Here is a 22,636-nt window from a genome sequence, read left to right as displayed (position 1 = left end):
AAAAAAAATTTTTCACTTTATTCATATTATACCTATATTTTAATTATTTAATCTTTTTTATAATCCAAGGGTAATCCATTTATCCATTCAAGTTAAATTATATTGTAATGAAAAGTATGGAATTATTTTAGCAATTAACTCTTAGTCCTGGCTTCTACTTACAAAAATATTCATAATGATGTCTTTTAAACAAATTTTTAGATATAAAAAACTAGTGTACTTCAACACAAACTAAGGTTCTTGTTCTGAAATTACAGCAAGTTGAACTATGCAAGCAGATGGTTTACAAGTAGGTGGTGGATGAAAAAAAGGCCAGGATAATACTACACACTTGAGTCACTACTGCTTGCAAAAAATACCGCATCAAGAAACAAAGGCAAAATATAATTTTTTCTCTATGAGTTTGAATTATATAGACTGAATTGAACTATTTGAATTATAATTTCCATAAAGATTTTAACATAGCACTTACAAATCAAATTGTTTTAACTTTGATCAAGCTATATGATTAGTCTTCACTGTAGTATCTTTTGCAAGGCTACCATAAGTATTTTTTCACTCTCTAGACAACTTGAATTTTCAGTGTGAAAGAGCACAGTAAGTCTTAGTCCATCATCTTTACAAATTTAATGTATTAAGGGCCATGGATCTAAATAACGTGATGTAATATAAAAACTATGGGTTGAGAATCCGATAGACTGGATGGAAGCCAGATGCTCTTATCTGCAGTTTAGCTAACCAAAGAGAACTGAAGTTCTCTCATCTGTAAACCAAGGATTATATAATTCCTGTCTCAAGGGGCTACTGTGAAATTGCATAGATAAGCACTCTCCATTCTTTAGTTTCTCAAGTCTTCTCCTCAAACTGAAATCTTGAATATCAGAGAAAGAATGGTGCAGTGGTAAAGAACCCAGTTCCCAATGCAGGAGACACAGGAGACGCATGTTCGATCCTTGGGTTGGTAAGATCACCTGGAGAATGGAATGACAAGCTATTCTGGCCTGAAGAATTCCATGGACAGTGGACCCTCTGACTAGAGTCCACGGGGTCACAAAGAGCTGGACATGACTGAGCAGCTAACACACTGCACTACATGAATGAGTCTGAAATTCTGTTAGTATTGATATAAAAGTGAACAATTTCCCTATGTCATTCTATTGACAATAGATAAAATTATCTTTATAGAAATTCCATGCAATTTTAAATGTAAATTTAACCCTAAAACTCTTCTTATAAAGAAAAAGTTATTAATCCTCAGATACAGATTTGTTATCAATTCAGTTTAGATTCTCTTTTGTGTAATAAATAATCATGCTATTTTGTTAAAATAATTGTCAAATTCACTTTCAGGAATATTCTAAGGCTAGATTCTAACACTGGACTTTCATATCATTTGCTAATATTGTATCAGAGTGGATGATCTCAAGGTGTGATCCTCAGACTGCAGCATTATCACCACTTATGAAGGTATTTTGTGTGCGTGCATGCTCAGGATTCTGTGATGCCAGGAACTATGGCCTAAGGCTTCTCCATCCATGGGATTATCCGAATAATCGGTAGGAATACCGAAATGGGTTGCCATGCCCTCAGGTTGTCTTCCCAACCCAGGGATTGAACCTGCATCTCCTGCACTGCAGACAGATTCTTTACCACTGACCCATCGGAGAAGCCCTTTGTGAATGTATTAGAGAAGAGGCTTGTCTAGACTAACTGAATCTGAAATTCTGGAGTTAGAAACCAGCAATCTGTTTCATAGGTTTATTATTCATTAAAGTTTGAGAAAAAGGATTCTGTGGCATTAGGTCCCAAATCTGTTAAATCAATATGAAAATCAGAACAGCATAAAGAATGTCATTTATGTTAAAAGCATTACTTATTTAGTCCTACTAATTCAATAATTTTAAGATTAAGTAAGTATATTTGCATCAACTTTTTTCTGATCTCATCAGAAAGGCCTGGTAAATTATTGGTTAGGAAATTAATGTTGTCTAATAGCACAATTTTAAAGGAATAATATAAATGAGTAATGAAAATAATGAAATAATTCCTTGAGGTCCTGTGACCATCAGGATAGATGCCAAACATTCTATATGTTAGCACAAAGTGACATAAAAAAGCACAAAAAAATAGTTCTAAGAAATATGTAATTTCATGAAAGAACCATATACCTGAACCAGTAGCCTGAACCCATTTAAAAATATTGGTTAAAATTGACATCTGTCAGTAAAAAGTAAATATATTATTAAATTGCAATACAAAAGCTATTTAAAGAGGCTAGATTTTTTCTTTCTTCTTATTTTACATTTAAGCTCTCTCTGATAGACAATAAACACAGAAATCTTGCTATAAGTGAGAGAACTAACAGGGATGTCACTTCATGAACACTGATATTCCAATCACTGCTTCATTCAGCATCTCAGGTCTCCCACTCATTATTCAGGTATTCCTGAGTCCATTCTTTCTTATCTCAGAGCTTTATTTATAAATGTATTCTAATAATAACTGTTAGACAACTGTGATAGAGAAAGAAAAAACAGGCCTATGAAAGCACTACATATAGTGAAATATATGGAAATTGAATTATTGTTATTTGTTTTTGATATGCTCTGGACGGTAATCAATCAGCTTTCTCATGACAATCTAATAGTAAAAGCTAGAATGGCAAAAATAAAAGAAACACTACAGATTCTAAATGCTCAGGGTAATGGGAAACATACTAGAAGTTATTTGTGTTTGTAATGCTTTCAAATCATTTCTATAAATACTTTTCATGAAAGAGTTATAGGAAATGAATGTTAATTCTTTTAAGCTAATAATATCATAAAATTTCAAACTATATCTAAGGAGGCATTTGCCAAGCAAAGTCAGTTTCTTATTTTCATCAGTTGGAAGTAGACATTGGCAAGTTATGATGTGATAGCAGTTATAAAAATCCTCTGAACCTGGAACACATCAAAAATATCAACTCTGCATATAAAAATGTTATTTCAGGTACAGATATTTTCTATTTCCTCTTTAGAATATTGTAAATTGAAAAACCTTATGAAATACATAATTCATAAGTGATAAAGTGAAAAGGAAAACAGGGATGATACATTCTTAGGTGTCTAGAATACACAATAAAATATTTTCCCTTGCAGTATCACGCTATACACAATATTTGCTTTACTATGCATCTCAAAATTCTAGTGCATTAAAATTTAGAGAAAATTCAGATCCTACTCTTTATTTAGAAAGTAGTATTGTAAAATAACATTTAATTTGGTGAAAAGCAAATGTTTTGTGATTTAAACCTGCATAATCATTATGGAATACTACACATCTCAAACCTGTTTACAGATAAGTTAAATGTAGCATTTAAAAATTTAAAATATAATTCAGTAATCCTACCATTTATTCAGCAATTATGGCTTAAAAAATAACGTTATCAGATATTTTACTTATCAGCACGAAAAAGAATGTATGATAAGGTAAACTTGTAAAAATACTAAACAGTTTTTCAGCTACACTGGAACAAATAGTTCTTAAAATAAAAGATTATGAAACAAAATAAATATTTAAAACTAAAATAGATGCTAATTATATCTTAAAAAAGTAAAATAAAAATTAACATAAAATTATTAAATCATGTTTGACTATACAGCAGAGAGGAGAATATAGCAATAATTACTGTTCTCTAAAGCACTCAATTTTATTACCATTTGATTTTTTCTATTTTCTGAAAAAGAAAACAAAAACAACACAACAAAAAAGTTCAACTTCAAAAACTCTCAAATAAATTTCTTTATACAATCTCATCATTGTCTTTAGCTTTCTTTTAGCTTTCACACATACTGTTTATCTGCTTTCAGTTCCATATGATGGTTCTGAATATTTAACTGTATATAAAATTCATGCATATGTAGAAGCTTAAATTTTGCCATGAGAAATATCTAATTTTGAAGTAATAAGTAAATATTATACCATATATAAACTCTAGTAGAGCTGATCATATAGAATGGTGAAATACCAGTTATCATTTTATGAATTTTAAAATGTTTGTTCTTTCTTGTATCAGAGCTTTATTTATAAATATATTATAATAATAACTGTGTTAGAGAATTGGGATAATTAAAGAAAAACCAGGCCTATGAAAGAACTACATATAGTGAGGTGTTAGTTACTGTTGAGTCTGACTCTTTGCAACCCCATGGACTGTAACCCACCAGGCTTCTCTGTCCATGGAATTTTCCAGGCAAGAATACTGGAGAGGGTTGCCATTCCCTTCATCAGGGGATGTTCCCAACACAGGGATCGAACCCAGGTCTCCTGCATCACAGGCACATTCTTCATCATTTGAGCCACCCAGGAAGCCCACATACAGTGAGGTAGAAATGAAATGTTTGTTTCACTATAGCACAAAGAATTTCCAATCCAAATATTAATATAAAGTGGTTAAATTGTTACTTATATAGCAAATGGTCTAAGTTGCTTGAGTTTTTTTTTTTTTTTTTTTTTTTTTTAGGAATAGTTTGTTTAATCATCATAAGAACCCCATGGATAAAAATATATTAATATCCCATTTGATTCACTTTAACCTCATAATATCCTATAAGATAGATTCTACTTAAATTCTCATTTTACAGATGAGAAACCTAAAGCTTAAAAAAATTGAATAACTTTCTTAAAATTCATTCAGGTTGAAAGTTGATGAGCTTAACCTCTAATCATGATATGCTACTTCTCACTCAAATCCAAAATTGCCTACTAGAACATGTATTTCTTAGTTGAACTGAAAAGTTCATTAAAGTGTTATACATCCTGAAGATGATTTCTCCACTCATCCTCATCTCCTGAAGACCAAGTAGCATTTTCACCAAAATTCGAACAAACTATTTGATGGTATGAAAACGCTACAACAAATTCGCATTCTAAATACTCTCTGATAAAACAAAAAAAAGCAGCCCGAAAAAGGAATGGCACCCATGTTGCTCAGTTCTGTTGCTTTCCATTTTACTGTGGAAAAGGGTGTGAGTTATTTAGCTAACATTCAGAATTGTAAACTTTTGCAAGCTAGAATCAGGTGGTATGTCTGATGGTTTTATTTTTAATATTAGCTGAAGGAAATCTCCAGCTTGATGCTTTTTATTACATCTGGAAAAAGGTCAGAATACTTACTGGAAAATCTGAAATAACCAAAAAAATCTTTGGCAAATTTTAGGGTGGTATTAAGGTGGAGTATTTTTTTCCGAGGCTATGGCTCTGCGCACTTAGGAATTTAGCATATCTAAGAGGAGTGTTCTCTAAATAGTGATGCAGACATGGAACTGATGATCCTATTTTGTCAAGTCCCTGTTTCAAAGCCAGTGGGGTTGGTCATGTGCAGAGTTGATAATCTCCTCAAAATTTGATAGCTTTTATCTATTTATTAAAATAAGTGATCTTTAACTTTTCAAAGCAAGTTAAAAAAATAATCTCCATAACACTAATACCTGGAATGTTAGAGGAAATTTTTGTGATATTTAACAAAAAAAAAAAAAGGCCAAGTTTTCCTGAATGATTAAGATTGCGGATACTAGTTTCGATGCCTTTCTCGTCACGTACATATATCTGAGGTAGTCGATATACTCATGTGAAGCAGTTTTGTAAAATTTCTATAGATAAACCTGACTATTTAAACTGATATACATTATACTTGAGGGGTTTCCCAGGTGGCTCAGGGGTAAAGAATCCACCTGCCAATGCAGAAGATGTGGGTTTGATCCCTGGGTCGGGAGGATATCCTGGAGGAGGAGATGGCAGCCCACTCCAGTATTATTGTCTGGGAATCCCACGGACAGAAGAGCCTGGCTGGCTGCAGTCCATGAGGTTGCAGAGTTGAACACAACTGAGCAACTGAGCATATGCAGACATATTATACTTGCTACTACTACTACTAAGTCACTTCAGTCGTGTCCGACTCTGTGCGACCCCATAGATGGCCCCCCACCAGGCTCCCCGCCCCTGGGATTCTCCAAGCAAGAACACTGGAGTAGGCTGCCATTTCCTTCTCCAATGCATGAAAGTGAAAAGAGAAAGTGAAGTCGCTCAGTTGTGTCCAACTCCTAGCGACCCCGTGGACTGTAGCCTTCCAGGATCCTCCATCCATGGGATTTTCTAGGCAAGAGTACTGGAGTGGGGTGCCATTGCCTTCTCCAACATTATACTTGAATAGCACTAAATGTCTTGCTTCCTGTTTTAATTAATCCCCTTACATATTACTATTTTTGGACAATGAAGTTCAAATATCTCTACCATGAAATAGAATCTGTCACCTAGTAGGCAATAATTTTAAAGGCAGGTCTTGGATTCTCACTTTCTGCCTAAATTTTATTGCAAGGATAGCCTCTATGAACCATATGCTAGTCAACTAAATGCTTTATTGAATTTTTCAGGTGTGTTGTTTGCATATACAGTTTATGATATTAACCAAGCTTCTGTGTTGTAATAATTGTACCTCTCTTCACTCATGAGGGTTAATGCTTTATCTTTCAGCCCATATGACTCATGAACAGAACAATTTATTTGGTGAAAGAATCACTGTATGCCTGTGCCAATGCTGTTCTTTTAAATGAAGTGCCAGGAAACTAAGTGTAATTGATGCATTTAGGGGAGCCGTCCACATTTGGAAAAGAACTGGCTGGGCCATTAGTGGCATTTTATTCAAAACGGATTTTTTTTTCATCCAATGGACATAAGATAGGAAAGATCTTTTGATCAAGGGCATATTTTCCAAGTAAATTATCACTTGGAATTACTTTCCTCTTTTTATTTTGGTCTGAGTAATACACTTCCTTGAATACTCTACAATTTATAAACCAATTTACCAGACAAAATTTTGGGGATTCTAGCTTATAAACAATTTCATTTCTGGAATTCTAACAACAGAATAATGTGCTACTCACCAAAGGACCAGGTGGCCCATCTTGGCCTGCAGCTCCAGGGAGACCTTGTTCTCCCTGTGGAAGAAGAAACATGACAGATTTTTTAAATTAACAGAAGCAGACATATTATTTTTCTTTAATTTTGGTAATGCAAAAAAGAAAGAAAGCAAACAACACCTATGGATTCCATCACATGGAGAACATCTACAAATATTGTAAGCAATTTTTGAGTCTTTTTACTTGCTGTTTGTATGTCTACATGCACATACACACACACTCACAGATAGATGACTGCGTGTATAAAAAGTTTTACATCTTTGAGATCTTAGGGCTTAGCTTTGTATTCTATCTTTATAATTTAGAATTTCAAAATGTACTCACTAAATAAATGACATACTTAAATATTCTCAGGGGCTCTGGCTTTAATTATTACATACTATTTACCATATATACTAATTTATATAATAATGCTGACATAAATATTTTCATCCATAATTTTCCTTAGAAATAAGACATTATTTTCAAAATGACAACTATCAGCACAGATGCTCACCACAGGGCCAGGGATGCCCCGAAGACCCTCTGGACCAGGCTTTCCGGCCGGTCCTTGAGGACCAACCGGGCCAGTTTTTCCTGGAGGACCCTCAGCTCCTGCTTCTCCCTGTTAGAAAATAAAATATGTGGATGTATTAATAATGAAGATAGACACTTTATTATTTTATGAAAAGTACTGAAACAGTTGTTGTCCAATATACACATGAGATTTTCAAACATGATACCTATAGTGAATGTTTTACCTTAGCGCCTTTTTCACCTTGTCTTCCCTCTGCCCCTGCAGCTCCAGGAGGACCCTACAAACACAGAATTGCACTTCAAATACATATAGCATATAAAAATAGTACAACTGAGATCTTATTTATAAATACCCCAATTTAACTAGTGAGAGTCTAACAAATTGTGATTTTCTATAGCAATTTAGTTTAAGAAACTGAGAAAACTCAAAACCCCTTTGATGTACAAATTTAGAATATGAAGCACAAATGAAGCACAGATTAATACAGATAATCACATCACAATAATGTAAGGAAACAATAAAGATAAAAATTTTAAAGAAAGGTTAATGCTTAGTCACTCTTAGTGTGTTAGATACTGTTATCATTTATTATGTTGCATAGTTAGAAATTAATTGAGGGTTTCAGATTTGACTTCCATCATTATATGTGTTTTAGACTGGGTCCTTTCTTAATCTCAGAAGATCAATATGTTACACATTTTCATAAGATCATTTTCAAATTGGAATAGTACAACATTTAAAATCTTGTTGGTCAACAGATACTGACTTTTTATTCTCTGACATTATAATTTAGTGGCATGGCATAAAAATAGTATGACTTTTACAAACCTTGAATTAGAGAAAACAGAAAAAAAATATTCACACTCCATATGTCATCCAAAAACAATAAGATATACTGCTCTTTGCATAACTTTTGTATAGCTGCATGGATTGCTATGGAGAAATGCTAATTATTATATATTTAAAGATTTTCATAATGCTCCTCTATACACACACATACACACACACATAGTTTTCTATCTTTGTGAGGTATTGGTCTACCTATTTCTCTTCAGTTCTTTTTTATTAGCTATGTGACTTTTAACCAATTATTAGTATTTTTGAACTTGATTTCTTTCATCCTAAAATGTTCAGTTCAGTTCAGTCGCTCAGTAGTGGTTGACACTTTGCAACCCCAAGGACTGCAGCACGCCAGGCTTCCCTGTCCATTACCAACTCCAGGAGCTTACTCAAACTCATGTCTATAAAGTAGGTGATGCCTAAAATATTATTAATAATAATTCCCTTGTTATAAAATTATTTAAAAATTTAAATGATGCAACACATGAAGAAGTATTTTGTGAACTTCCCAGTAGAGCAGTATCAAATACAGGTATGGAATCTGGTGTTTAAGAACCTAAAGCCTGGGCTCAGACTTCCTAGATTCAAATCATGGCTCTGCCGTCAACTAGCTTTGTGATCTTTGGCCAGTTACTGTGGGTGATTCGGTTTACTGCTCTGCATAATGTGTATTATAATAGCAGCTATCTCCCAGCATCATCATGAGAATTCAATGAGTTGATAAATGTAAAGGGTGTATAACAGTACCTGAGACATAAAAACACTACAAATATTAGTTACTGCTTATTATTACTAAAATGATTGGTTATTGTTATTCTATATAAATTCAATTAGAGTATTTTACCAATATTTTTCACCCTGTTGGCAACTTAAGAATCGAGGAAATAAAACTGACTTTCAAAATACATTTGCAAATATCATTTCAACAGATTATTTATTTCATACTTTTCAGGTTTATAACACCTACAAAATATGAACTCCATTTTTTAAATTACTTGTTTTAACTAGAAAATTGAAAGTCAACTAAAAAGATATTCTATAATATGATCCTGTATTATGTGGTCGGATCTTAAAATTTGACATTCAGATTTCCTTCTTACATTTTATCGGTCATCAGTGAAATATAAAACTTGACATTTCTAAACTTCATAACAAATAGGTAAAAAGGAATCATTTATATTACATAACTTCAATATAATAGTCAAGGTATCAAAGAAAACAAAAATTTTTGAAGCTAGAAATATGCTATAATTCCCACTGTATATAAATTTTGTTCCTATTCATTATTTTTAGGTCATTGATATTTTCACTTATGGCATCTCTTAGAAATCTTTCAAATCAACACAACCAGGGCATTTGGTTTGACAGTCCAATCAGTAAGAGTGCTTCTTCCCTCTCGCTGTGGTGGGATAAACAAGGTATATATTCCTAACAAATTCATTCTAAGACATAACAAATTTATGACTGGATTATAAAATATTTATTTCATTTCCACTAATTTACTGATATTTATTACTACTTAACAAACATTCAGTTTCATGCATTGGAGAAGGAAATGGCAACCCACTCCAGTGTTCTTGCCTGGAGAATCCCAGGGATAGGGGTGTCTGGTGGGCTGCCATCTATGGGGTTGCACAGAGTTGGACATGACTGAAGCGACTTAGCAGCAGCAGCAGCAGCAACAAACATTAAGATTCAACCTGAAACTTACTTGTGCTGAAAATTTTTACACAAGTTCAGACATAAGTACAGGAAGTTTAAAAAGACACTACTGAGTGACTGAACTGAACTGAACTGAATGATATCTAGGAAATTGTACTATTTCATTTACCCCTAGACTTTCCCGCTTTTCATTTGTTTACTTAATTTTTGCTATGAATTGTGTTCAAAATCATCCACTAAGATTGAGATTGGAGTTTGGGGAGTGTAGAAGAAACAATATTAATCGGTGGATGCAAGGCGAGGGAGGATGAATTTCTTCCAGATGCTTTATTAATATTCTACTGGTGAATAAATGCTAGCCTTTCATTTGGTCTTTAAAATCCACATTTAAAATGAGGATCAAGCACTTCATCAAATTCAGAGTTCTGTGAACTCATTTATCTCTGAGAGAGGCAATGATAATATCATCAGTAATTATTTTCTCAGTATTATCACTGTAGCTTCATCTATTATTAGACATTCCTTGTTCCTTGACCCCAAAATAAGAAATGTATAAATTCTGTAAGCAGTCTCTTGTTTACAATTCAAGCAGTAATTTGTTAACAATAATATAGGCATTGAAACTTCAGTGTATCTTTTGAATTTCATACTATTTATGCAAGAGTACTTCTCCAGAGAAGCATAAGCTTCAAATATTTCTTCGTGTTAAAGAGTTGAGTCATATTTTGGTGTGCAGATGGTACCTAAACTTATTTTGATGATTATAATGCATAAAATATCCAATCACTATGTTGTACAGTGAAACAATATAATATTGTAAGTCAATTATACATCAATTGAACATATTGGCATGACGGCTAAAATACTACTTATTCAAGTGTGCAAGTGTTAGTCTCTCAGTCCTGTCCGACTTTGTGACCCCAAGGACTGTAGCCTTTGCACATGCAATTGTCCAGGCGAGAACACTTGGAGTGGGTTGCCATTTCCTTCTCTAGGGGATCTTCCCCACCCAGGGATGGAATCTGGGTCTCCCACATTGCAGGCAGATTCTTTACCATCTGAGCCATCAGGGAAGGACAGTGGGTAAAATAGCCATAATAATTATAATTTGGGGAAGAGAAATGAGATTCAATGAATAATGGGCTTTTCTTTATTCTGTGAAGATTTTACCTTACAATAGTGACATAAAGGTAATAACTTTGAGATTGAATTTACACCCATGAACTTTATAATACAGAAGATATATAAATATCCAGCTTTAGAAAAAGCAAGTCATCAACAATCTAAAATGTAACAAAAATGTTGCTACAGCACAGCCACAAAATTGTGATTTAATAGAAAGTTTTTTCATCCCAAGGGCTTCCCTAGTGGCTCAGACTGTAAAGCGTCCCTCTGCAATGCAGGAGACCCAGGTTTGACCCCTGGGTTGGGAATATCCCCTGGAGAAGGAAATGGCAGCCCACTCCAGTATTCTTGCCTGGAAAATCCCATGGACCTGGAGCTGCGTAGGCTACCATCCATGGGGTCGCAAAGAGTCGGACACAACTGAGCGACTTCACTTTCACTTTTTCATCCCAAAAGGATTTATTTCTTCTTTGAATGAATGCCTAATGTCTATCCTGGTGGAAATCCACATTAAATGACTTTGGTCTGTTCTTTATCTCATTTTTCCCATTTTTCTCTTATTCTTTATATATTTTTTCTAGATGAAACAGGTTTATTTTTAAGAAAGACTACAGTGAAAATGGATAATGTAATTTTTCTAAGAGAAGAGGCAGTTTTCTTAAAAAAAGAAAACTAAACAATGCCTATGGACATACTTGTTTTAGTCATGTCTTTCTCAGATATCTGCATTAAACAGAGAGGCAAGGACTTAAGGCAGTGAATTAGTTGCTGTACTATCATGAAGTAATGAGTGTTCTGATTGGAAAATGTTTCATAAAACATGATACAATAAATACTTCTTGTAAATCAGTAATCACTGCTATGTAAGATTTTTCTTGCTGTGAGAAATATACATTATATAAGATACACAATGGGCTTCTCTGGTAGCTCAGCTGGTAAAGAATCCGCCTGCAATGCAGGAAACCCCAGTTTGATTCCTGGGTCAGGAAGATCCACTGGAGAAGGGATAGGCTACCCACTCCAGTATTCTTGGGCTTCCCTGGTGGCTCAATTGGTAAAGAATCCACCTGCAATGCGGAAGACCAGGGTTCAATCCCTGAGTTGGGAAGATCCCCTGGAGAAGGGAAAGGCTACCCACTCTAGTATTCTTGCTTGCAGAATCCCATGGACAGAGAAGCCTGATTGGCTACAGTCCATGGGATTGCAGAGTCAGAAACGACTGAGCAACTAACACTTTCACTTCACTTTCAAAATATACAATATAGTCCTTTCCACTATTCACATTTTACAATATTTTTCTTCAATTTACACAATCTTCCACACATGCTGCAAATAATTAAAACTTTCTTAGATGCCAGAAATGTACTGTGCCTGGAGAATGTAAGAAAAATGGTGAAACTCTAGCAATCCACAAAGTTTAAAGAGAGAAGACAATATTAACAAATACAGTACATTGTAAAACACAGGGAGATGAAATAGGTGTACGAGAAAGGTATACTGATCTAGTTTGGCAATAGGAAGGCTTTCCTAAGAACCTAATATCTGATCTTTATCTTACGGTAGGTAGATATGGAAAGGATGTTTCCTTATAACACTTTATCTTCTGACCATTCACATCCATGCATAAAGGCATAGGCTCATATATGTTATATATGAGCATATAGAGTTGGTTAGAATTTCCTCTGTATTTGTATCAATTAATAACATCAGTTATTGCTTTAATTTTTTGTCAATTTTCCTTTGGCAAAAATGAGATAAACTCCTTAAAATTCCATTTAGTATATGCATTTTCAAATTATAATGTTTAAATCAGTTTAGTCATCTGTAGATTTTTCTTTTTCAGTATAAGGGTTTTGAACTAGCTCTTGGTTTCAAACAGCCATAATGGTAACTGGAGCATTAAAATCCAATGGCTTATTGATACAAACTGTAGTCTTCTAGTGCCTTAAGGAAATATATGTTTATTCTCAAGTATTAAAATGCATGACAGAAGGTACATGTACTACAAATGGCAACTTAATTTTCCTACCTGTTCAATAACTGTTAGAATGATGTTTCTTAATACCATTGCTACTCACAACATTCCGATCAATATTCTATCAGGAAAGTTTATTATCATTTATTTGTAAGATTCCCTCAAGGGAAGTAAAATACTTTTCAACACATTTCTATTCATTGTTATTTCTGCTATGAGATGTTATAGCAAAATTGTTACTGATCTACTTTTGTGTTGTGTCCAATGTAGGGAAACAAAGGATAAGAGAAATATTAATTTCCACAAATTACATACAAAGCTTATTTAAAATTATACTTTCCAGATGAACTAAAGGGAAATAAATGGTAAGGAAATTCCATATTCAATCAAGTCATAAGTATATAGATCAGATATTATAATTATTGTATAGGAATGTTTTTGCTGTTTCCACAAAGGTGATTTTAAATGCTTTGAATTGTGGTGTTGCAGAAGACTCTTGAGTCTCTTGGGCTGCAAGGAGACCCAACCAGTCCATCCTAAAGGAGATCAGTAAATACATACAAATATGTATTTACCTCAACAGAATCACAGTATTCTATATTTCAAAAATGTAATTAATTATGAAGTTATAAATTCATTGCTAATGAACTTTCACGTCAATTTACAGAACTCAGAAATTAGAAGAAAATGTCTATTTTATCTGTACATTTTAATTAACATGCTTGTTTCATTTATAAATGATGCTGTAATTCAAAACTTGTATTTAACTCCTTAGGAAGAGCATTCACTCTTTGAACTCTTGGTAAATCCAGATATTAGATGTGATGATTTAAATATACATTTATTAATTTCACTCCAGCATTGAATATTATTTTTCCCACTTTATAAATGAGAAAATTAAGACTCAAAGAAATTAACTTATTCTAAGTTGTATTTCTGGGCTTCCCAGGTGGTGCTAGTGGTAAAGAACCTGCCTGCTAATGCAGGAGACTTGAGATCAGGTTTAATCTCTGGGTCAGGAAGATCTCCTGGAGAAGGTCATGGCAACCCACTCCAATATTCTTGCCTGGAGAATCCCATGGACAGAGGACCCTGGCAGGCTACAGTCTATAGGGTCACAAAGGGTCAAACACAACCAAGTGATTGAGAATGTATGTAAGAATAATAGCCCAGTGGTTGTTTTGAGATATATTTCTTTTTCTATCAAGATTATGCTTTTGGCCTGCTAACAAAAAGAAAACAAGCAAACAAATAAAATAATAATGAGAAAGAAAAGGAGGAAGAGGAGGAGAAAAGTTAAAACAGGCACTTGGTCAGTGGGATAAAATTGTATTCAAAGACAATATTTACTACAAACTAAGTTCATTCTGGCAGAGAAGTGTTTGGTTGTAAATATTAACTCAAATTTATATCCTGAGTGCATGGTAAGTCACTTCAGTTGTGTCTGACTTTTTGCAGTCCCACAGATTGTAGCCTGCCAGGCTCCTCTGATCCTGAGAGATGGAATTAAAACCTGTTCATACTCTGTGTATAGGAAGATGTATAGTATGAATACCTCCTAGTATAAAGCTACCCTAGAAAACAAGCGTGGCCCCAATTGCTCTGTGCTTTTGAATTACTGAAGAGGAAATAAGACTATGAAACACATTTTAATGTTTACCACATATTCTGTTCATGGATAGGTTAAAAAATAGACTAAAGAAGGTGCAGGAGAGCACTGGATATTGATAGAAGAGCTGCAAGAGGCAGGTCTACAGGATTGTTTTATTATAAAAACAGTATAATAATAGGGACAAAGCAATAAAGCAAATCTCCTAGGTTCCTTTGTAGCCAATATTTTGAACAAGATTTTTATATTTCACTACAGTTCTTTTTTAAAATACAGCCATTGTTTCCAAATCAGAGTAGTTTGACAGTGCAAAGCAATCTAACATGCTGATTTCTGAGCTCATACTATTGATACTGTAATAAGGTTTCTATAATTCTTTCAAGAAGCACCGGAATTCAGGCACCACCATGAGCTGAAGTTCAGGGTATCAGCAGAGTCTTTTAAAAAGCCTGTGACATTTTTACAGAGGAGGAGACCTAAGCACAGAGAAGTGTAAAACTACTTTTCACGGTGACAGATTAAACCTGTCAATTAAAGTGTGTTCTACATTAACAATTATTTTGACAAATTCAGGAAATTATTCTCTAAGACTTATATATTTCAGTACCATTAAAATGTTGCCTACAGCTTATATATATTATACAAATTTATACACAGAATGGATAATTAGTAGATATTTCAAATAAAGAATTTTTAAAACTTACTCTTTTACCAGGAGGACCTGGTGGGCCAGCCTCACCAGATGGGCCAGGAGGACCCTATAAAATGTGAAAAAAAATATCTTTTAAAGCAATTTTATGGGTATTATTTTATGGCTCCCAGCACTGTTCAAAATCTGGACTGAAACCAACATGCTTTTTTCATTTCTCCACATCTATTTCCTGGAATATCTCATCCCTATTTCAGATACTTAAACTTCCTCCAGATATCTATAATTACAAGTGCTAAATTTATATGGAAAACTTCTTCATATAAATAGAAGAAAAAAAGAGGAATTGAATTCCTTCTATTTAAAACTGTTTTTTAAGTGTTAATTTATATCTGAAAAATATCCAGTCGGTGTACTAATTAATAGAACCATGTGGTTAATAATTCTATTCGTATCACATACATCTGTGAACTATGAATCTATATCTCTAATTTTATCTTGTGCAACACTACCCTTTTTTATGCAAAGGAGAACACAACATGCTGGGATATGACCCACAAGTCTTATTCACACAGAATAAGCCTATATATCTGTGATTGCAAACATCCAGCGGATATGACTCTAGAGACAGAGTTATGGTAAAAGTGCAGTTTGTCTTTCATTCCTAGTTAAGTAAGCACCCTTCTTACCTCCTCCTTAAATACCACATGTGGCCGAAGCCTCCTGCTGTATTTCCCAAGTTAAAAAATAAAAAAATAGTCCAATAATGCTGAGTTATTTAGGTTGGAAATTGAAGTAATTCATCCTAATAATAGGCTGATAACCTCGTTTTCTTCATTTAAGTCTCACTTGTGAGTTTAAAATGATTTTCCACTTAACACAACTGGAGAAATAGTTGAATGTGATCTGGTGTGACAAAATCACTATTATGATACAGCTTTAGTTTTTATTATGAAGGCTGTGCTTATATTTCTTAAACTGTATCAAGTAAGAAACATTCCATGGAAGACTGAATTTAAACTGGAGTTCAAATATAACTGATAATTCATTAAGAAAAATATGTGTACATTAAGCTATGCTTTTGAGAGCCCGATTACTTCTTTAAAATATCTTGAGACTCTGTAGAAACTAAATAAAATAGTGTGCTTACTTACCGGTTGTCCAGGATCTCCATCTTCACCCTTGTCACCACCAACACCATCTTGACCCTATAATCAGCAAAAGAAAATGAACCCAGGTATTTCTCACCATTAACTCACTTTTATCAGGAAAAAAAAGATATGATGTACCAGCTTAGTCCTTAAGATAAATTATTACCTGATAGACAAGAGTATCATTATATTCTTTCAGTTGTTCTTATTTTTAAGAATTGTAGAATCTCTTACTTTTACCATAAAATTTATGAAATTTCTTTCATATGAAATTAAAAAATATATAGTGTGCTCTGAATATAAGGAAAGGGGAAGATATAATTATTATACAAGAAGGGTGCATCCTTTAACTATGAACAAATATGATGCAGTTTGAGATATTTGGATCTTAGAACAGACTGAGGTAAAAGCAGAACTCCTATAATTTTGAAATAAAAGTAATGCTGCTCAGTTCAGTTCAGTTCAGTTGCTCAGTCGTGTCCGACTCTTTGCTGCTACTCAGATAATTAATATGTACAACCCAACAAAATCTGGAACACTAACCCAATGAAGAGATAATAATAATCATGCAACGCAAGTCTAATAATCTTCAAATATACAAATTTTTGTTCTGGTACACGTGGCTACAGTTTACATCTTTCTTTTCTTCCTAATTTTGAGGATCCACTGAAGTAATTAAGGCTTTTCTTTAATTATTTACTGGGAAGATTCCTCATGAAAATAATTCTTTTGTTTTCTCATGATACTTACTGCAGGGCCAGGCTCACCAGGAGGACCAGGATCTCCAGGAAAACCAACAGGACCCTAAGATAATGTTTTAAAAGGAAATAATGAAAAATAGTTTCATAAAAAGTCATGATATTCTGAAGTTTAAGAGGTAAAAGTCATGGCAAAACCATATAAAATATCTTTCTTCTGCTAGAAAATTTTTTTAAATGGTATGAATTAAGAATGCTTATGAATATATAAAATGAAGAAAAGTTAACTTCACCAACTATGGGCCAAAGTCTCATGATTTCTAGTCTTTCTATGAAAAGTTTCAAGGAGCTTTGCCACAGATTTCACTTTAAAGAGGACCAGCGTCACTCACCGGATTACCCTTAGGGCCATCATCACCTGGTGGTCCCTTAGCACCAGGAGGTCCAGCAGCACCCGGGGGACCAGCTTCTCCTTTCTCTCCTCTTTCTCCTTTGGGACCCTACGCAACATGAGAAAAACACCTGATTCTCTTGCAAGCTTTAAAACAGCTTCTTAACCTCAGCATATTAGGTCAGGCGCTTCTCTGCTGTGGGAGCCTGTCTTCCTGCATTGCGAGACATTTGCCACCATCCAGGTGTTATTACGTAGATGCCAGCAGTTATCCTTCCTCCAAGAGTGGCAACCAACAATGTCTCCAGACATGGCCAAATGTTTTCTGGAAGTCAAGGTCACCCTCAGTTTAAACCAATCTAAGTCAGAATAGTACCATCCTAATACAATTCATATATAATCACTTGATGTAGCAGGGTTTGTTCTTCTGTGGATAGTCCACGAAAGATATGTGCAATAAATATCTTACAGTTCTTAATGTTCTAATTTATGCATATGTAATATTTTTTAAATTTCTGTGTGAGTCAAAAATATGCAGAGGATAGGCAAAATTATTAAATAAAAAGGCTCTGCAGTTGTGATGATTCTTAATGGACTGGAAAGGGAAACCAAGTAACTGAATCACATCTAGGAGTTAAGTTCCATGTTTAAAATACTCTGAAAGAAATATCTTATCCCTAAAACACTATATTGACAATAAGCCAGCACTTACACCGGTGCCTGCTTCCCCAGGAGGCCCTGGGTTCCCTGCTTCTCCAGGTTCACCCTGTAAAGAAGAGAAATGAGTTATCAGAACACAGAAACGATGTTTTGCATTTGTAAAATTGCCTTCAATGATGACCATGACACTTTAAACCAGCCCTTAACTCATTATGTTGTTTAAAAAGCAGGGACAACTTTGATAAAAATAAGGAACTTTTTCTGTTACTGACCTTAATACTTTTATTTCTCAACTGGGGAGATATTAATAGAACTGAATATGCTGGATGCTACAATTCTCACTTAGTTAATAGCCAGAATATTAAGCCAAGTTACCACCAAAGCACACAAAACAGACATTCACATGTTTCCTAAAAACTCTGTATTGTGTTGCATCAATATTCACATTACAATTAAACTTATGGATTAAACAATTTAAAAATGTTTTCTCTCTAAAATATTAATTTGCTCTAATCAAACAATTTGGTAGTATTTTGATAATCCTATCAAATTAGTTAGTAGAGGTCTGAAGAGGAGCTATAAATAAATACAAAAAGACTATAAGATGCATATTGATACTTAGATACTAATTAAAATTTCTTCTTTTGAGCCTCTCTCTCTCTCTCTCTCTCTCTATATATATATATATATATATAGTTAAGTCGCTAGGTCATGACTGACCCTTTTGCAGTCCCATGGACTATAGCCTGCCAAGCTCCTCTATCCATGGAATTCTCTAGGAAAGAATGCTGGAGTGGGTTGCCATTTCCCTCTCTTATGTGTGTGTGTGTGTGTGTATATATTTCCTTCTCCAATATATATACTTCCCCAATATATATAGGTAGTTTTTATGATTTCCATATATAGATATGGATGGTTATTTTCTGACTCAGTGGAATAATAAATAAACCTCCTAGACTAATAGATTTTCTCTTGTGAAAGTCTGTTATTAACTCTTCATACTTAGAAATGCATACAAACACAATATTCTGTTCAAGTAATCATTCAAGTGAAGTAATAGAGTACATTGATGTGCCATGCATGTTTCTATGCAAAACCCATAGTAGTAGAAACTCTGAAATAAAAATTATTCTAATTAAAAAAAATGAGGCCTGAATTTCCTTTAATTTTTAACTTGGCTATTTCTAATGTTCCTGGCACAAACCGACTGTTCATGAATTTGTTTGAAATCAAATATCAACATAATTCCAAGGGAGAGACTATTTTGTGTACACAATTTCTTATTCTTTGAGAATATGCACATATTTTAACTTTTGAAATTGTCTGCATAATGAGGGAAGAGATCAAGTACTTTCTAAGAATTTATTAGTACTATTATTGTGTATAAATTATTTTCTCTCTCAAGATAAGTAGAAAATATTTCCAATTATCGTGAATAAACTTTATAAGTAAAATATTATATTTACATTATTTTCAAAGCAATGAATAATTCAGCAATCCCAGGATGATGGAATAAAATGTAGGTGATATTTTAAGGGTCATTATTCACATCTTTGAAAAAACTTAAGTGGTTTTCCATTCAAATCAAATGTAAAATGTCCATATTAAATTCATTGTATGGAATGTATATAGTATACTGCATGGAGAAGGCAATGGCAACCCACTCCAGTACTCTTGCCTGGAAAATCCCATGGACGGAGGGGCCTGGTAGGCTGCAGTCCATGGGGTCGCTAGGAATCAGACACGACTGAGCAACTTCACTTTCACTTTTCACTGTCATGCATTGGAGAAGGAAATGGCAACCCACTCTTGCCTGGAGAATCCCAGGGACGGGGGAGCCTGGTGGGCTGCCGTCTATGGGGTCGCACAGAGTCGGATACGACTGAAGCGACTTAGCAGCAGCAGCAGCAGCATACTGCATAACCTCAATTAGATGGAATTTAAAAAAGCCAAGCTCACCCAAGCAGAGAGTAGATTGGTTGTCACCAGGGGTTGGAGACTGGAGCCATGGGGAGATGTTAGTCAAAGGGTTCAAAATTTCAGATACTCAAGATGAATAAGTTCTAGAGATCTAATATGTAGCAGTATGACTAAATATATATGAAAATTACATTTTTGGTTATATTATAGACAAATGTGCACAATAGCAATTACTTAAGATGATCTTAATATTATCTCTAAAGATCCCATTTAAAATTGAAAAAGGATGGAACAAGATCACAAGTAAAGCGATAATACAGTGAAACAAGACTAGATTATATAAATTAAATATTTCTAGTATCAACAAGGCTATACCATGCTTATTCTAAGTAATAGTAGTGTATTTACAATAATGTAAATTCTATGAAGACCACTGGTATATGAAAGAGGTGGTAGATTATACAATTATTACTTATCATTTAACCATTTTATCCCATTCTATAACACACTTGTTCAGATTAAAGCCCCCTTCAGAAGGGACAGCAAATTACTCTGTCTGCCTCAATTCATAAAATATGCATTCATTGTTTTGAGGAAAATACTAAAGTACAAAATCCATCAATAGCAAATATATATTACACAGAAAACAAGTTAAATTTATTTAAGCAAAGTGCAGCATGACTAAAGTAGCTTAGCTTTTCTTTTTTCTATTGACTTTGGGACTGAAAATAAATTTCCAGCATAGAAATGAGAAAGCATTCAAATCAAATCAGATTCGATCTCAAAAATCTGTAATCTACATCAAAGTATACCCTAGATTCAAAGTATAGCCAGAATCTATACCCTAGATTCTGAAGAAAAAAGAAAATTAGGATTTTATTTCTATCTTGCTGTCACATAGAAATGTTTTTAAATAGAGAAAAATAAAACTCTGTTTTTTTTTAAGTACAACAAATTTAGACGTTTTAATTGTAAGAAGTCAAACACCTATCCTGACTGACCGAATTATTCTATGAAGATGCAAAAGTGGCCAGATATTACCAGATAGACTTTAAGCAAATGGAAACAGTATGGGAAGGGAATTTCCCAAAGCTCCAAACATCTGGCATCCATGCTTATCTTCTAGAGTAGGGCAGAGGATAAAACCATTAAAGAAGCAACTTAAGTACTTAACAGTACTCCCACTGCACCCAAAAGCTTTAGGAAACAAAATAAGCTGAAAAAGTTGTAAAATGATTTTAGAATTTGTTATATGGGCAGAAAACTAAAATTAGAGACTAGTCTTCACAATTATTTGTTCAGTATTAGAACCAAAAGAAGATGATGCAAAGGGAAGAAAGAGGAAAGGCATGGGCTACCTTCATCTGTCTATTACTGTGATACCATCAGATAGCCGTCTTCTCTTCTGTTAGTCTTCCTATGTCAACTGAACTCAAAGAAAAAGTTCTTTGAATTCCATTCTCAATTTATCTGCATTTTTTTAAACAGAAACTTTAAGAATATAAACCAAGAGTTAGTCAATCAGAATTAAAGAACTAGCCTTCTTATGAAGCAAGAATTGATGAAAGTGAAAGTGTTAGTCGCTCACTCATGGTGTCTGACTTTGCAACTCCATGAACTGTAGCCCATCAGGCTCCACAGTCCATGGGATTCCCCAGACAAGAATACTGGAAGGGGTTGCCATTTCCTTCTCCAGGGGAAGAATTAGATAATAGCTTTCAACTATTTCTAATTTAGTAATTAATAAACTATTTAAATAGGCAATTATATAAAATTAATTATAATCAAAATGCTAGAATGTGGGTGTTGGGAAGAAATAAACACTAAAGTACTAGATTCTCAACCAATTACATATCTTTTCTGAGGACTAAATCTTTTAACAAAAATAAATCATGAATGTAATATATGATACATCAAAATTTTTGAGACTAAACAACAGAATCATTTTTATGATAAGTCTATACTTCTGATATTTATTAACAAAACTGAAGCAAACACAGGAAATTTCTAAATTTTTTCCACTGCATATTTTATAGCATGACATTTCTATGCCTCAAACTAATGAAGAATTTATTTTTTAAGTAAAGCAATATCAGTGTTAATTTTCTTGAAAGTTCTTTTAAGAAATGAGAGTGAATGCATAAATAACAAATAAGAGAATCATTTTATCATTTTTATAAAAAGGAAAAGCAGATATTTTAAATAAAATCATTTTCATGATAAAAGGAAACTATTCAGAGCCCAGATATTATATCAATGTCAACTATTTTGAAAAGTGCCAAAGACAGTATTAGTAATGAAAAAAGTAAAGTAAATTGAAGTCACTCAGTTGTGTCCGACTCTTTGCGATCCCATGGACTGTAGCCTGCCAGGCTCCTCCATCCATGGGATTTCCAGGCAAGAATACTGGAGTGGGTTGCCATTTCCTTCTCTAAGGGATCTTCCCAACCCAGGATTGAACCCAGGTCTCCTGCACTGCA

The 22,636-nt window shown here is 33.8% G+C and overlaps 1 protein-coding gene across 2 annotated transcripts in view; it reads right to left on the bottom strand.

Annotated features, from left to right (window-relative positions):
• COL11A1 (collagen type XI alpha 1 chain) overlaps nt 1-22,636 on the bottom strand; it is a 223,393-nt gene that overhangs the window by 16,600 nt on the left and 184,157 nt on the right. For both annotated transcript variants that reach the window (XM_027536365.1, XM_027536366.1), the window contains exons 50-57: nt 18,289-18,342; nt 17,578-17,685; nt 17,238-17,291; nt 16,491-16,544; nt 15,392-15,445; nt 7,700-7,753; nt 7,456-7,563; nt 6,924-6,977 (exon numbers count right to left, since the gene is read on the bottom strand). In XM_027536365.1, the coding sequence (XP_027392166.1) occupies nt 6,924-6,977; nt 7,456-7,563; nt 7,700-7,753; nt 15,392-15,445; nt 16,491-16,544; nt 17,238-17,291; nt 17,578-17,685; nt 18,289-18,342 (540 nt within the window). The remainder of the gene's footprint in view (nt 1-6,923; nt 6,978-7,455; nt 7,564-7,699; nt 7,754-15,391; nt 15,446-16,490; nt 16,545-17,237; nt 17,292-17,577; nt 17,686-18,288; nt 18,343-22,636) is intronic.

The sequence above is a fragment of the Bos indicus x Bos taurus genome, chromosome 3 (genome assembly GCF_003369695.1).
Source record: "Bos indicus x Bos taurus breed Angus x Brahman F1 hybrid chromosome 3, Bos_hybrid_MaternalHap_v2.0, whole genome shotgun sequence".
Classification (NCBI taxonomy): domain Eukaryota; kingdom Metazoa; phylum Chordata; class Mammalia; order Artiodactyla; family Bovidae; genus Bos; species Bos indicus x Bos taurus.
The sequence above is the reverse complement of the archived record's forward strand: the minus strand, read 5'-3'. Positions and strand labels throughout refer to the sequence as shown.